At 35.2% G+C, this 15741-nt stretch overlaps 3 protein-coding genes across 5 annotated transcripts; all 3 read left to right on the forward strand.

Annotated features, from left to right (window-relative positions):
- The first annotated feature begins 542 nt into the window (after nt 1–542).
- On the forward strand, nt 543–4209 carry LOC139844892 (probable UDP-arabinopyranose mutase 5). Its single transcript, XM_071835114.1, has 2 exons — nt 543–647; nt 2791–4209. The coding sequence occupies exon 2, from the start codon at nt 2880–2882 to the stop codon at nt 3927–3929; it is 1050 nt and encodes a 349-aa protein (XP_071691215.1). The 5' UTR covers nt 543–647; nt 2791–2879; the 3' UTR covers nt 3930–4209.
- A 984-nt stretch (nt 4210–5193) lies between these two features.
- Nucleotides 5194–7497, forward strand: LOC139844890 (pentatricopeptide repeat-containing protein At3g21470-like). Of its 2 annotated transcripts, none has more exons than XM_071835112.1 (3): nt 5194–6666; nt 6789–6902; nt 7010–7497. In XM_071835112.1, the coding sequence occupies exons 1-3, from the start codon at nt 5203–5205 to the stop codon at nt 7019–7021; spliced, it is 1590 nt and encodes a 529-aa protein (XP_071691213.1). In that variant the 5' UTR covers nt 5194–5202; the 3' UTR covers nt 7022–7497. The 2 variants fall into 2 exon arrangements, with proteins under 2 accessions (XP_071691213.1, XP_071691214.1); XM_071835113.1 differs by having other exon boundaries at nt 6789–6895.
- A 2347-nt stretch (nt 7498–9844) lies between these two features.
- On the forward strand, nt 9845–14712 carry LOC139844894 (uncharacterized). 2 transcript variants are annotated; one of them, XM_071835117.1, is made up of 8 exons: nt 9845–10144; nt 10545–10646; nt 10756–10998; nt 11308–11369; nt 11691–11770; nt 11855–12049; nt 12838–13115; nt 13487–14712. In XM_071835117.1, the coding sequence occupies exons 1-8, from the start codon at nt 9965–9967 to the stop codon at nt 14477–14479; spliced, it is 2133 nt and encodes a 710-aa protein (XP_071691218.1). In that variant the 5' UTR covers nt 9845–9964; the 3' UTR covers nt 14480–14712. The 2 variants fall into 2 exon arrangements, with proteins under 2 accessions (XP_071691218.1, XP_071691219.1); XM_071835118.1 differs by having other exon boundaries at nt 11867–12049.
- Nucleotides 14713–15741: the final 1029 nt, after the last annotated feature.

Here is a 15741-nt window from a genome sequence, read left to right on the forward strand (position 1 = left end):
AATAATAACGATGTCCGGTCCGGCCGCGCGTTGCGGCAAGGATAGTCGATTTTGCACCATTTGAACATAAGTGGGTACGATATTTAACCTAGCGTTCGATATTTACATACACAAAATAGCTACAATTGTTGTGTTGTTTACATAGACATAGCTGGTGAGTTTTCTAGATATTTTCTCCTATTCAATAAACCACATCACATATAGCTAGAATGTCAAAATAGCTTGATTTCTTTGTCTGGGGAGGTTTTTAGTATTTTAGGGTTAATAATTTATGGATACATGGGTAAGTTATCTTAAATTTAAAATTTTTGAAAAGCAAGAATGAATAAATAAATAACCAAATTCAAATACGCTAACTAATAAGGAGTATAAACGTGAAACGTTGAGTAACAAATGGAAAAGAATAAAATTTTGGGATTCCAAAAACTTATACTATAAAATTTAATTTAATTATTTTTAAATTTTTAATATTTATTTTAATTATAAATAAATTATAAATTATAAATTATAAATTATTATAATAAAAATAATATTATAGATCTCGAGAGAAAAAGCTAAATAGTACCTCTTCTTTGTTCCCTGCTTTCACTCGCAACACTTATCAACTTCTCCTGCGATCTTTCGTTTCTCATCGATCATTCTTATCTGTAAGTATATTTTCTTTCTATATTTATATCTCTAAATCTAATTATTTCATCTAATTTTTGTTTTGTATTATATAATTTTCATTTACGAAGCTGAACATTATTATGTGTATGTAAATCTGTTATCGATTAAGGTTTTTTTTGCTGATAATAATACATTCGATGAATTTCTAATATCTGTTTAATTCAATGTTTAGTTATAGTGATATAGTGATACTGATAGATAGTTTTAGGCTAGTGTTACTATTAATTTAATTACTTCATTAATAAATATAGAGAAATATCTAGTTGATAATTGTTTTGATCCATTGATATTAATGATTGATCAATGATCAACTAGCATTATGAGACTAATAACATTCTTTCGTATTCATTTAATGCTAATTTTCTTGTCCAATGCTGTGATGTAGTTGGCAATTTTTTTTCTGCAAATTAGGAGAAGGTAATTTTTTCATCGAAAGATACTTTTATATTTTGAGGTATCAGAGTAGTGTAGTCTAAAAGCAGTAAGAATTGTATTATGCTTTACGATATTAGATCATAAGGAAACTATAAATCATGTTAATTTGAACTTTGCACATCTTTAGTGTTGGATTGGAGCAACACTTTACTTGCTATTTAGATCTGTCTTTTTGGAACAAATTTACCGAAGTTTTATTCAATTATTTGAGGTGTTTTTCTCTAAACGAACTTTAAGTTACTGTTATTACTAGGGTTAAAGCTATACATACGCTATATACTTTCACTTTTGTTCCAATGTAGACTATATACCCAATAAAATACCAGTGTAGGCTATATACTTTCAAAAAGTGTGCTTTTATGAACGCACTGTAACTTGTTAACCGGATAAAACAAAAATGAGCTGACGTGGCATCTTTGTGGAGAATGTAGTTAGTGATACATTGGAACCAATCATTTTTGTATATAGCCTACATCGGAACACAAATCAAAGTATATAACCTATTTGTAGGCATATAAAATCATAAAAAATGTTAAAAAATTGATTTTACCAGTCACCAATAGCCTACATGATCTGGTACGAAAAGAGATGGACACGACGCTCTTCGTAAGGATATGAATAATTGTTTTTGGTGTTTGTGTTTAATGACAATAATGAAACCAACAAACTAATAGGGGGAATGTTTCTTTTATTACTCTCTCTAGGTTACAAAATACAGAATTGCAAACTAGACGTTGATCCCCTCTTACTACTTACAATCTATGAAAGTAAATAGGAGTCACTCTCTTTAATTTACTTATAATTGAAAATAGTAAATTAAAGGCAATTTTTCTCTCTACGTTATATGCAAGGTAACATATATAACTAGAGGCTAACTTGTGTTTTTTTTTTTTTTTTTTCTCTCTGATATTGCATGTATCGAGAATGCCTAATCAGAGGCTTCTCCTCCTTTTTCTCTTTGCTTACCTATTTATATCTAAACATAACGAAAGCCACTATCCCATAATCCTCAAGGCGCTTGCTTCTTTTTAAGATCATGGGTTTATTTGTGGATTTGACCACTAGCCATTTAACCCACTATTATAGTTGAGGAAATCATGGACATATTTTGACTTAACTGAAATACTTCCAAAACACTTCTCAACTTTCTTGTTTCTCGGAGTCGGTTAAGATCCAACCGGATCACTACATTATTAGAACACTTTTTGAAAGTATATACTGGTATTTTATTGGTTATATAGCCTACATTAGAACAAAATTGAAAGTATATAGTGTATTTATAGTTGTTACCCTTATTACTATTATATTATCATTATTAAATTATTATTAATATAATATATAATATTATTAGACATTCATTAACTGATACTAGTAGTACTTTTGTGTTAAGGTTTGTTGTAACATAAGTTTCCATTTTTTTTAACAAATAAACGTTGATTTAAGGCTTCCCTATGCTGTTTTTTTATTACGGTCTAATTCATATTGCTGTCTTGTTATTTGCATTCTCATGCTGACTTTATTGTGGTTTTTTTATGTCTGAATTGATGCATTTTGATCTGCTATGTGTATTATGTATCATGTTTGAACTTTACGCTGGAAATTTTACTGTTATGCTGTTCTTCGATTTCCCATTTTGGCCATGGTGCTTTCTAAATTATAAGTGGTGTTGAATATCTTATTTCACAGAGAACCTTAAAAGCTAGGAAAATAACCGCAAGGATCTTATTTGCTGTAACCGGACGTTGGTTCTAAAGCTGTCCACTGTTTTACTGAAAATGTCTCGAGCAATTGTAAATGACAATGAAGTGGATATTGTGATTGGTGCTTTTCGTTCCGATCTAACGTCTTTTTTGGAAGAATGGAGGCCTGTATTTTCCAGATTCCATTTGATTATTGTGAAAGATCCCGACCTTAAAGAAGTAAAAATCCCTGAAGGATTCGATGCTCGTGTCTACACTGAGTCAGATATAGTTAAAGTGGTCGGGTCATCTAATGCTGCTCTTTTTTCTGGATATTCATCTCGTTATTTTGGCTATCTTGTATCCAACAAAAAGTACGTCATATCAATTGATGATGACTGCAGCCCTGCTAAAACCAAAAACGGTGATTTAGTGGACATAGTCTCCGAACACGTTAACAACCTTAAAACACCTGCAACACCATTCTTTTTCAACACCCTTTACGACCCGTATCAAAAGGGATCCGATTTCGTTCGTGGGTATCCATTTAGTTTACGTAGTGGGGTCCCGTGTGCTGTTTCATGTGGTCTTTGGCTTAATCTAGCAGACTATGATGCACCCACACAAGCACTTAAACCTGATATGAGAAACTCCAGGTATGTTGATGCTGTTTTAACCGTACCCTTGAAGTCAATGCTTCCTGTGAGTGGAGTCAACATAGCGTTTGACCGAGAGCTTGTGGGACCCGCTATGTTACCTGCTTTGAAGTTGTTAAAGGAGGGTAAAGTGAGGTGGGAAACAATGGAGGATATATGGTGTGGACTTGTGGTGAAAACAGTGTGTGACCATTTGAAATTCGGTGTGAAAAGTGGGATTCCGTATGTTTGGAGGAACGAAAAAGGAAGTGCTATTGACAGTTTGAAGAAAGAATGGGAAGGAGTGAAACTAATGGAGAATGTGGTACCGTTTTTCGAGTCGTTAACGTTGTCTCCTTCAGCAGTGACAGCAGAGGATTGTGTGGTGGAGATTGCAGCTGCTGTTAAAGAACGGCTGGGATCATCTCATTCGGTTTTTGTTACTGCTGCTGATAGTATGGTGGGATGGGTGAAGCTCTGGAAGTCGGTTCGCTCGCAGGTTTCTTCTTGATTTCTGGACATGGATGGCTACTTCTCATGGAAAAAGCGATATGAACTGCTAATACGTAACTGCCTTAACTATATAATGAACTTTATTAATTTATACTTGATGTTTCAGCAACTATATAATTTGTTTACCTCGGTTCAGATGTTTGACTGTGGGAAGTTGTTACATGCTTTTATTACTTTAGTGTAATAGAAGATCTTTTATGTACTACACATATATCACCAACTGAACTTTTATGAGCAGTTCTCTTTATTATTTTATTATAATTGAAACATGTCGGTAAGCGTATATCTTATCAAACCAAGTGGTTATGGATTAATATGGTGAAGGGGACAAATGTGAAATGTGAAATGTGAAATGCGAATAAAATGTTTATGGAAGGCATCCACTGCACCTTTAACACCGTCTTCATTGGCCTAATTCTGGTTTTAACATGAACTATTGAACTGTATTTTTTTTTTTTTTTGAACGCCTGGTTAGTTGGTTAGACTCACGCACTCGTTGACCAGAAATCCAGGATCGAATCTCCCTCACACCCATCGTTAGGAATAATACCTAATACCCGAGTGCTTTGAACAGTGTAGGGCCCACTGCAGGACAGATGGCGCCACTATACAGCCCTGGGAAACCTCCTCTGGGAAAACTGGCCCTTCTTAGATTCGAACTCGCACCACATAGTGGGATACGGGCCCGCCCTCAAAGAGCTTGGTACCACTAGCCAAAGGCTCGGTGGTAACTATTGAACTGTATTGCATAAACCAATTAGAGATTATTATCCTTTCTTTTCTTTTAGTTTCTATTCAACTCGAAAATGTCCATAAACTATTTTATATTATAATCCTTTCCATCTCTATTCTCTCTTCTCTTCTTCACCCCTCTCCTTTCAACTAAAAAAAAAAAAAAAAAAAAAAAAAAAAACTCAGAGAACACAGCGTTAAAGTGAGAACTCTTCAGTTATACATGTGATTGTGCAACATGTATGTTAATTCGATTATTGGGCGTATAAATCTGCTCTCAATCTTCGGCCCAAACGATATAAAAATATTCAACCCAATAGTTAATTTGGAAATAAAAAATATTTCTAGCAAGTGAGTTTACCACACATCCCCTACACATTATTAGTATGATTCGACTCATTTCGGTTGGTTACTTAGTTATATCATTTAATTCTGTTACGTGTCAATTCTTCGATTCTGTTGCTCACTTGTTGTTACAAAAGTTGGTTTTCTTTAGCACCATCAAGCGAACAAATGAAAAGAACATTATGAGATGAAAAATGTGTACTGACTGGTATTCATGTATAAGGAATCACATAACTAACGGCACACCAAAAAAAGCCCTTTTTATTTACACCCGAAATCGTCAGTACCCACAAAATTTGCTCAATGCACTCCCTTTGGTTTTCAAAGCTTGTGCATCACTTTCGATGATTAATTACGGAAAGACGTTGCATTCTGAATCAATCAAATCTGGAGTGCAATCTGATGTAGTGGTGGCGACATCAATAGTGTCTATGTATGGTAAATGTTGTGATGTAATAGGCGCCCGCAAAGTGTTCGATGAAATGCCTGTGAGGAATGTAATTACGTGGAATGCGATGATTAGTGCTTATATGAGGATCGGATCAACTGAAGCATCGTTATGCTTGTTTAATAAGATGCCTGATAGGACAGCGGTTTCGTGGATTGAGATGATTGCAGGGTACGCTAAAACAGGAGATATGAAGCTGGCTAGGTGTATATTTGACCAGGTTCCTTTGAGACTGAAAAATGTGGTTACTTGGACTGTTTTGGTTGATGGGTATGCTAGTAATGGGCAGATGGTGGATGCTAAGGATGTTTTTGAGGCCATGCCTGAGCGGAATTTTTTCGTTTGGTCATCGATGATTACAGGTTATTTCAAAATAGGTGATGTGGAGGGGGCAAAAGCTGTTTTTGATAGGATTGAGGTTCGGAATTTGGTGAACTGGAATGCATTGATTTCTGGGTATTGTCAGAATGGTCTTTGTGATGAAGCCCTAGATGGATTTGTGAAAATGCAAGCGTATGGGATTGAACCAGACGAGGTCTCGTTTGCGAGTGCTTTATCTGCTTGTGCTCAGTTGGGTTCGTTAGAAAGGGGTAAAGAACTTCACTATATGATCATTCAAAGACGAATCAAACTTAATCAGTTCATTATAAATGGTTTAGTTGACATGTATGCAAAATGTGGCGATTTAACCAATGCCAGAATCATATTTGACAGCATGATGGATACCGAAAAGAATGAGTCATGTTGGAATGCTATGATCTCTGGTTTTTCGATCCACGGTCTTTGCAGGGAAGCTCTTGATTTCTTTAAAAAAATGGAGAAATCGAGTGTGATTCCAAATGACATCACGTTTCTCTCAGTCCTATCGGCTTGTTCACATGCAGGGTTTGTTGAAGATGGATTAGAAATTTTCTCGAAGATGGAGAAATATGGACTATCGGCTAATGTGAAACATTACAGTTGTTTAGTTGACCTTTTAGGAAGGGCAGGAAGACTGAAAGATGCATTTCGGTTAGTAACTGAGATGCCAATGAGACCAAATGACTTGGTTTGGGGGGCTCTTCTTGGTGCATGTCGAGTTCACTCTGACATAGATATGGCGAAACAGGTGCTTGAAAGAATCCAAATGCATGATTCTGATGATAGTTCTCGTTATGTGCTTATGTCCAACATATATGCTGCTTCTGAAAGATGGGACAAGGCTGAAAGGGTAAGGAGCGTTATGTCTTGCAAAAGGGTTTTAAAAACAGTTGGGCGTAGTTCAGTTGCGCTCGACTACACCTAATTACTCTCATTATGTGTTTATGTCCAATATGTATGCTGCTTCTGAAGACGGGAGAAGGCTGTAGGTGTAACGATTGTTATGTCTCACATAAGGGTTCTGATAAAAATAAACTGGCATGGTTCACTCACCCTTTAACAACACCTAAGTTCAGCTGGTTAGTGGTTAGTTCCAAATCATGACAATTCAGTTAATATCACATTGGTGTTAGTTTTAAAGATATATAAATAAACTCAATATAGTTTTTTGATCTTTCTTTGTGCTTGTGCAGATCAAGAAGTGATATTAGGCTATATAAACTAGGAACCTGGTGTTATTGTACAAAAAGTAGTATGAGGATTACAACATCATTGGAGATGGAATAAGAAGATGACACCAAACAGCACAGTGTATAGCAAACTCTGAATGGAATTATGTGTATATCATATCATTGGAGATGGAATAAGAAGATGAAAGCAAAACAGCAAAGTGATTTATGAAAGCTTTTTATTTGGTGCTATCAGTTGCTAACACTGTTTCCCCCCAAATCTAGTATATTAACATAAATCAATATAACGTCTTTGATATGCCCGGGCGATAATGTTTCTTGAAGGTCTCAGACTCTCAGAAGAGACCCGACTTCAAACCTCTATGGGTAAACATAATTTTGATAGTCTCGTACAGTACATCTTAATCAAAAAGAGATCTCTATACCACTATTTATATCGACCATCAACATTTGTTTAATGTACCTAGCTAGTAATGTCTTGTGCAACTGGAAAAATATGTTACGAGTATTACTCCAATAGAGTAAAAACCCATGTTTTTCTCATTTTGAAAACACAAAATTGTGCGGATAGTCTCTGTAATCCACGGTTAATCAAAGTATCGGTTTTTGATGTGGATAGGAGCAATGATAATCCAATTTAGTAACACTGTTAACTATTTTCGTAAAAGTTAGTCATGTGACAAACATGTGAGGGTATTCCCCACTCTATATTGACAACTAAATGAAGCCCTCCCATTGGTTGAGACCCATTTTCGACAACTGTTCATAACCCAAAATCGAAGTCCACTATAGCATAGTAGAAATCCCAAATAGTAGTGTTTGGCGCACACAAAAAAAAAAAAAAAAAAAAAAAAAAAAAAACCGGAATGACACGTTTTTATGTTTTTAATTACAACTCAAACTGTTGATATGTGTGTAACCGTTAAACACTTTACTATGTAGATTATGTTTGTAATGAATCGCCGGCAAAGTAATCGTTGGCAATTTTCAGCTGCGAAGCGCGCACCCTTTATCTTGTTTTGACCAACCACAAGGACTATCCACATTAAAAATTGTTATTTTGACAGGGTGTGTTTGTCACAGAACTTATGGGAGCTTATTGGAGCTTGAGCCTAAATTTTTTAATAAGCTCCAAGTCAGAAGCTTTGTTTGGTAGACATAAAAAGTGGAGTAAAGTGGAGCTTATGAAAATCATAAGTTCTTAAAAAATAAGCTACTTCTAGTAGCTTATGAAAAAAAGTAAAGCTTATGAATTAGAAAATAAGTTCCAGCTAGTTTACCAAACACTTATAAAAAATTATAAGCTTCAGCTACTAATTTTAAAAATAAGCTCTGGCTCTAGCTCATAAATTTCAGCTTCAGCTCCAGTTAGTTTCATCCATACATAATTTTATATGGTAATATGGTATAATACTGTAACCTGTTTGATTTGATAAATCACTTCACCAAAAGGTTTGACAAAATGATATTGTCATAGATTGAGGATATCTAACCACAGTTATTGTTTACATACACATAACATAGATGAATTGCTGTTACCATTTGCTTTTGACCATAAAAGAAAGACATTTCAGTCTGCAGCTTCCACTAGTCATTGTCACTCTCCCACGCGCTGCCACTCTCACGCGCTTCGCACACTCCATCTTTACACGCGTACACTGTCACGTGCCACCACCACCCACAACAACACAATGGAATTGAATTCGTTAGTGGGCCCTACTTTCATCCCATCTCCTACAACACACACACAAAAGTGAAACTGTGAGAGAGAATACACACACACACACACACTTGAAGTTTTTCAATTTTATCTTCTACCTTCACTTGCTTTCCGTACGTTACTTTCATTCACAATTTGGCAAATATTTGGTGAGTTTTTAGTTCTTAGCTTTTTAATTTGTCTTATCTCGTTTGTTCTTTTTAGCTTGTACTATGCTAATATGTATGATTATGTCACTCTATCTTGTGAATTATGTTGAATATTGTTAGCAGTAGACATTTGCATATGCTCTGTGGCTGTGCTTGCAGTTTTAAGGAAAAGAAAAGAAAATTTAAAATAATAGAAGCGGTATTATGATGAGGGTACTTACATATTCTTATTATGGACTTTGATATGGATTTAGTTAAGTTTTTTGTGAAAGAAATGAAGATAGTATGGATTTAAATTGAGATTTGATGTTGAAATTAAACAAAGTTAATATCTTTATTTGATGAATGAAATAGTATGGTTAGCTTTAGCCATGTAGGAGATTATAGATATAAACGGAAAAATTAGGCCTTTGCTCATGTTTGTTGTGTTCATAAGTTAGTCTTTTAATGTAGTGTTTAGTTCATTAGGGCATTTCTTTATTGTTGTTGTTAATTTTTTTTTGAACAATACGTACTAGTCTTTATTGTTGTTGTTTATCCTTAAAGAAATGTTATTAATTGACGGTAGGTTGTGTTTGTTAATTTTTCTACATGGTGAAAAGTCGTTACAAGAGGTTTTACCTCCCGGAAAAAGAATCCCGTGTTCCGGGTTCGGGCTGACGGGTTTCTTTGGCAGGTGTTGTGGATATGAACGGATGGGTGGTCTAAAAAAATATTGAAAGACTTCAGTAAATGTGCACATAAATATATTTAGACAAGCTTCATATCTTATGGGTGTAGCCTTCAATAAATCTAACCATTTGGATATGTATTTATGCAACTCATAATCCACAAAACATCAAAATTGCCGCTCTTTTAAATTTATCCGAATTTAATCCTAACTTAATTTTGCAGGGAATTACTGGCACTGAACTGCTATTCTATCAGATTCCTGAACGGTATTTTGGTTTTTTGTTATTTTAGAAAAATATTTTTTCCGGTCGTGTCCTGAACCCTTCACGAGATCATCATATTCATGCTTCATTAACACATTTCTAGCGTAACAGTCTTGGAAATATCCTTCTAACGTATCAAGTCCTGAAAGCTTCAATGATTGGTAGTAAAGTTTTCATAACATACAAGAGAAAGCGGCTGTCTTCAAGACCAGGTATAGGGTTTGAAAATGATCAATCTTCTAGTTGTCAAAATTTAAAGGCGTTGAAAACATCAGTCAAGGAAGAAGAAGAAGAAGAAGATGTAACACATGAATCTGAGAGACGAGATCCTGAGGTAATCTCAATATTAAGTTTTTACAGATTGTATTGTCAAGCTATCCTGATTATATATTTTAGAGGCAATGAGTTACAACTCTATTATATATCTGACCAGGAAAAACTTGTTTTTTTATTTCGTCATCATTGCTATGAAGTTACTTGATCATCGTATTTTTATCTACAATTCTGCGGGCCTTGCCGAGTTGCCGTTGGTTTATGTGACGTGTGTGTACATGCTGTTTCTAGGATACCATGTTATGCTTAATCATGTCTTTTTGAAAAACTTGAACTTTTCAAACTAATATTTTGTAGGTTCCGTTATTTGAAAAACTTGAAATTAAATTACCTATGCATTCCTTCTGACCATATTTTCGTTACGCAGCTTTTTCTGAACTAATCCTTTAACTTTTATGCAGATACTGGACGAGTGTGCTGCATATAGTAGTGACAGCAATGTAGTGCAGTGTGAATGCTGCCATTGTTTTTATGATATACGAAGTCCGCTTTCTTCCAATGAAGTAAGTTTTATAATCATAGGTTCATAGATAATAGATATTCTTAAAATCATGTATTCCTAATGATATCGTATGTAATCTTAATTAATGTGGTTTTATTTCTCCAATAAAGCATCTTGAGGGAGAAAAGTTATGTTCTAGTTGTGTCAAACGGCAAGTTAACTTATCTGCATCAAAAGCAGTTGTCAAATCAGAGTTCCCGTTGATAACATTCAGTCGCAGATCCAGGCACAAAAGAACGGCGGCCGTCAATCGATGTAATACCAACATGGAAAACGGTTGTTTATTTGACCTTTCAAAAGATATAATAGGAGATGACCCCAATTGTAGAAATCACGACACAAATCAAGAAAAGGTTTGCACATATTTAACCTAGAGTTGCAATGCATTTTTTTTCTTCTTTTTTTGAGTTTATTATTTTTACCTTGTTTATCCGTTGTAGTTATATGCATATATGATTTCATGTTGAAAGTAGAATTTTTTTCAAATGTTAAAAAATAGTACAAGTTACTTTTTTGGTGAGTTTGGGTTCATGTTTCCATTTTTAATTAAAAACAATTACTTTGTAGTTATGTTGCTGAGATTTTCGGCCCAACTTTATTTCTTCGTATGAACTGTTTAAAGAGGATACTAATTATATATTGTATTCATTTCTTTGTGACAGGATACCGGTGTGGATGTTGATCACGTTGATATTCATTCGCTTTCTGTTCCTAAAATAGAAATGTATGTATACGTTAACTTCAATTTCGGTTTTTTTCCTGTACCTATATGTAAGATGTGGCCATTTTGGCCTATTTATGACTGGGTCACTGGGTTATCTTTATCTTTTAAACAATTTTAATTAAATGGTTAAGATGTTATTAAAATATAATGATTGCATCAACTGTTAACTAAAATTTGTAGGACAGAGTGTTTCAGGTCAGCCTGACTTGACCCGACTCATATGAAAATATATTTGATTGGTTTCGACTCGTTACCAAACCAGCCGACTTTTGTCACTTTTACGCCATGTTCTCATTTTCCCTTTTTAGCTGATTTTTGCAGAGAGGGACCAAGTGGTGAAGAGTTGATTACTGAAAGATGCATTTTAAAGGACACCGTATCCTTAACTGAACCCGAATCTGGTAAGAAGTGTTAATAAAATAGTGTGTTCTTGTTTACCGAAAGATGCAGAGGGCTTTATCGAGATTTTGTCACTACTTATATAGGGATTACATCAGGTGTGCCTGCAAAATGTGGTGTTGACTTTTTCAAATGTAGTGAGCAACTAGAAGATTCAGAATGCCATGTTTCGGCAGTAGATGAATTACATATCGTATCGAGTGATGATGATTTAGAAAGTTCCAACAAGAAAATATATGAAGGGTCACTAGCTTCTTTTGATTTATCAAAGACTCTACCTGGTTAGTAGTTTTTTGTGCCTAATGTACCTGATTAGCAACGGGTAAAGTAAAATTACATTACTACCCTTTCTTAAACTTAATTTGAGAGATTCATCTCTATTTCATGGGGTGTTTTTCTTGTAACCAGAACATACTTTTGGTTTATTTATTTGTGTTTTGCTAGCTTATTACTCCAACATAATTACGTATTGGTACTTCTCAAGGCTGGAAAAGTCGTGTGACGGAGACTAGTCGGTCGGAACTTTGAAACGACTATTATGTCGAGTTGGGGATCAAGTCGGATGTTGACTACGTGAATGTTTTCAAACTTAAGTATAGGGCACGAAATCTGAGTATAGAAACATTATAAGTTTGACCTAACTTTGACCAACCTTGACTTTAACTGACTCAGACCCGACTTTGAGCGACTTTTACATGACGTTGACCGACTTTTGGTTTATTTAGGTATATTTTACTATAGTTTTGAGAGTGTTTTCACCCGGAGAAATGACTTGTTTTTATTCTCGGATAGGGGAAAGATTGTCTACATCTCACCTCCCCATACACCACTCGTGGTATTGGGTTTTGTTGTTGTTGTATTTTACTATAGGTTTTTCTAACTTCTGTAAGCGCACATTGCTTTTGTTTAGGGGTATTTGTGACCATTTAATGCACTTTTCAAAGGAATATGGAGGGTATCAAATGCACTCTTATATTGTGACATTAAAACACAAGTTAAGAAAGTTGGTTCATAACTAATCATCATTTCAACAGTTTCATTTATACTATTTAAATTTATGATTTGTCAGAATTGACGTCGGTGGACTGCAATTTAACACTGGACTCGAGCTCTAAAGTACAGCCCGAGAATAATGTAGCAGAAGCTCATAGAGCTTCAACCGAGTCTAGTAGCCGAAGCCATTCAACAGTTTTGCACGAGTTTCCTTCTCGAGGTACGGTACTGGATTTGCTCGACGACAAAATAGGGGAGACTTCATTAGCACAGCTACAGTCTGCTCCTTCAAAACTGTCCGATAACACTCGTTTCGGGGGCACCGACCTTTCATCAAAACACGATTTTCTTGAGGTGCGTAGAATCTCAACACGACCACTTGTGTTCGACCGATGTCCCTGAAAACGCATTTTTTTGTTATAATACTTCAATGATTGATATTGACTTATAATCAGATTCCTATATAAAGAGATAACGGAAAGGGCAGGTCGGGTTGATATGAAACAAATTTAGGAGGTTTGATGCTTTAAATAAAAAATTACATGTTAGGTTACTTTGAAAGTATCATAGACATTTGACCTATTATATGTTTGTTTCTTATTTATTAATCATTTTTCGCATAAAAAAAATAAAGCATAATTTTTATGCAACTCGAACAACAAGACGCTACCTCTTAAATACCTATATATTACCACTGATGAATATTGTATTTCGGTTGGTTGCAGCTTTTTCCCGAAGACAGAGCAAACGACGTGTTCCCATTAAAACCCTTCTTACAAGATTCATCTTTCATGGACCCTGTAGATAGGCCGTCAATGCTGATGTCATCAAACGGAAAACATCCCGATTTCCGTCCGTCAACAAGTTCTACACCCACTTTCAGTTTATTTCCTTGGAGCAACTTTGACACCAAAACTCGAGAATCATTTCAAGAAATGACATCATCACATTACCCAATTGACTCTGCATCCCTAATGAGACACAAGATTATGCTTGACAACATCATAAGTAAAGCACGAGCTGTAAATGGTCGAAAAACTAGTTATCCGGACCCTACAAGCACATGGTGCGAGGAGGAACTTGACTTTCTTTGGATAGGTGTAAGAAGGCACGGAGTCGGCAATTGGGATGCCGTTTTAATGGATCCTCGGTTGCACTTCACATCCTGGCGGTCCCCACGAGAGTTGGCTGAACGTTGGGACGAAGAACAGTCCAAACTTTTAAGGCCCGAACCAACTTTTCACACAAAAAGATTCATGCCAACCAGCAACTCGAATCTTGTTGTTGAACCCGAACTCTCCCTTGGATCATCCAATATTCAGAAACATGCTACTGTTAATTTCAACTCTTATGAAAGTCAAGGAAGGTCAAACTTTGACCCGTTGATGGTCAATGGTCCGATAGGGACTAACTTACCACATTGGCTTAGAGAAGTAGTTAATATCCCTCCGGTTGTTTCTTACACGGGTCGTTCTTCTGGATTAATGGAGTGGATTAACAAACCCTTTTCTGGATTCAATAGAAGTATGGGAGTGAATAATAGAATAGGACCCGAGTTACAACTGTCCGGTGCAGGTGTAACTTGTTCGCCCAACCCGTTGTTGCAACCTAGTGCAACCCAAATAAGAAGTAAACCGAATAATGATGATGTTATTGTTATCAACAGTGATGCATCTTCGGAGGAGACTGTATCGGATGATCAGAGTGTTAGGAATTAATTAGCAGGTGCATGGGTATATGAGGAATTTGTAGGTATGTTCTGAAGTTGTGTATAGCTGTAATCTTGTGTAATGTTTATTGTTATGGATATGGATTTGGGACTGCTAATTTCTCAAGTTTTTGAAACTGAACTAGTAATTGGCAATGGGAATTCAAATATTTATCATATATTTGTCTTGTTATTATTGATGTTTTAAGGTGTAGATATCCATATAAAGATCACAAACTCAATGCAATGGCTAATTCCTGAAAGCTTATTTATTTACATGATGTCATGATCATTGTATTTTGAATTTGTATGTCTTGTTGTATTGATGTATATATAGCTATTTTTTTGGTAATACACAATTATTCATTTACATAAATTTTTGCTTATAAGAAACACTATAAGCATAAGGTACAAACTACTCTGTAGTTCATCCCTTTTGAAAAGCAGTGCTTTCTGATTCAAATGAGCAGTTCATCCCTTTACAGGTTGACATTTATCACACTTTAGAATTATATCTGGTAAGGTCTTGCTCCTGATTTTGCGGAAAAGACATCAAATTAGGGTTTGTAAAAAATTTATGGTTTTTGGATTTTGTTAGGATGACTGAAGATGATGAAGTTCAAGAACGGAATTGATAAAAGGACAAAAATGTTCATCATGTGAGGCGCAAATGGGGCAATTAGTGGAATTTGATTAACGTCCGTTAGTGTTAGGAACCAAGAACGCAACATGTGCAAGCTTCAAGGGCATCCGCGTTAAAATTTTAGAGCTCATACGTGCCATTCTAGACAAATTTTGTAGAGACTAACCACATAAATTTGTCTATATAAAAATAATAATATTATATTTTTATACAATTTTAGAACACTCTTTGAAGTTTGAAGTGATGAAGCAAAGAAACACACATCAAACACTGGACAACCTCTATATTTCTAGGTATTTTTTTTTTACAAATTCATATAAATAATGTAATAAGATTTTTTACATATTTGTAAGGTTTAGCCTCAAGCCAACATGGCAACATATTGACTTAGACAGGAGTCCAGGACAATAGTCTGACGTTGGCCACATGAATGTACCTCAACATGGTACCAGGTTGTTGGGATTTGGTTTTGGGAACCATTATAAATAAATTATTCTGATCTTATAATAAGAACTTGATACAAACTACACTATACAGAACAAACAACATACTACTCAGTCCAAGTACATACCAACACAACTGGCCAGCAACAGACCTACTTGCAACTTTGCAAGGTCCAAAATTCTCCA

Source organism: Rutidosis leptorrhynchoides, chromosome 4 (assembly GCF_046630445.1).
Source record: "Rutidosis leptorrhynchoides isolate AG116_Rl617_1_P2 chromosome 4, CSIRO_AGI_Rlap_v1, whole genome shotgun sequence".
Taxonomy (NCBI): Eukaryota; Viridiplantae; Streptophyta; class Magnoliopsida; order Asterales; family Asteraceae; genus Rutidosis; species Rutidosis leptorrhynchoides.

What these genes read in the sequence shown, in the direction of transcription:
- LOC139844892 (XM_071835114.1), top strand. Translation starts at nt 2,880, where the DNA reads ATGTCTCGAGCAATTGTAAATGACAATGAAGTGGATATTGTGATTGGT.
- LOC139844890 (XM_071835112.1), top strand. Translation starts at nt 5,203, where the DNA reads ATGTGTACTGACTGGTATTCATGTATAAGGAATCACATAACTAACGGC. An exon ending in GATGGGACAAGGCTGAAAGG is followed by an intron (nt 6,667 to 6,788) that starts GTAAGGAGCGTT and finishes CTGCTTCTGAAG; the next exon opens with ACGGGAGAAGGCTGTAGGTG.
- LOC139844894 (XM_071835117.1), top strand. Translation starts at nt 9,965, where the DNA reads ATGATTGGTAGTAAAGTTTTCATAACATACAAGAGAAAGCGGCTGTCT. An exon ending in GTCCGCTTTCTTCCAATGAA is followed by an intron (nt 10,647 to 10,755) that starts GTAAGTTTTATA and finishes TCTCCAATAAAG; the next exon opens with CATCTTGAGGGAGAAAAGTT. An exon ending in ACGACACAAATCAAGAAAAG is followed by an intron (nt 10,999 to 11,307) that starts GTTTGCACATAT and finishes TCTTTGTGACAG; the next exon opens with GATACCGGTGTGGATGTTGA.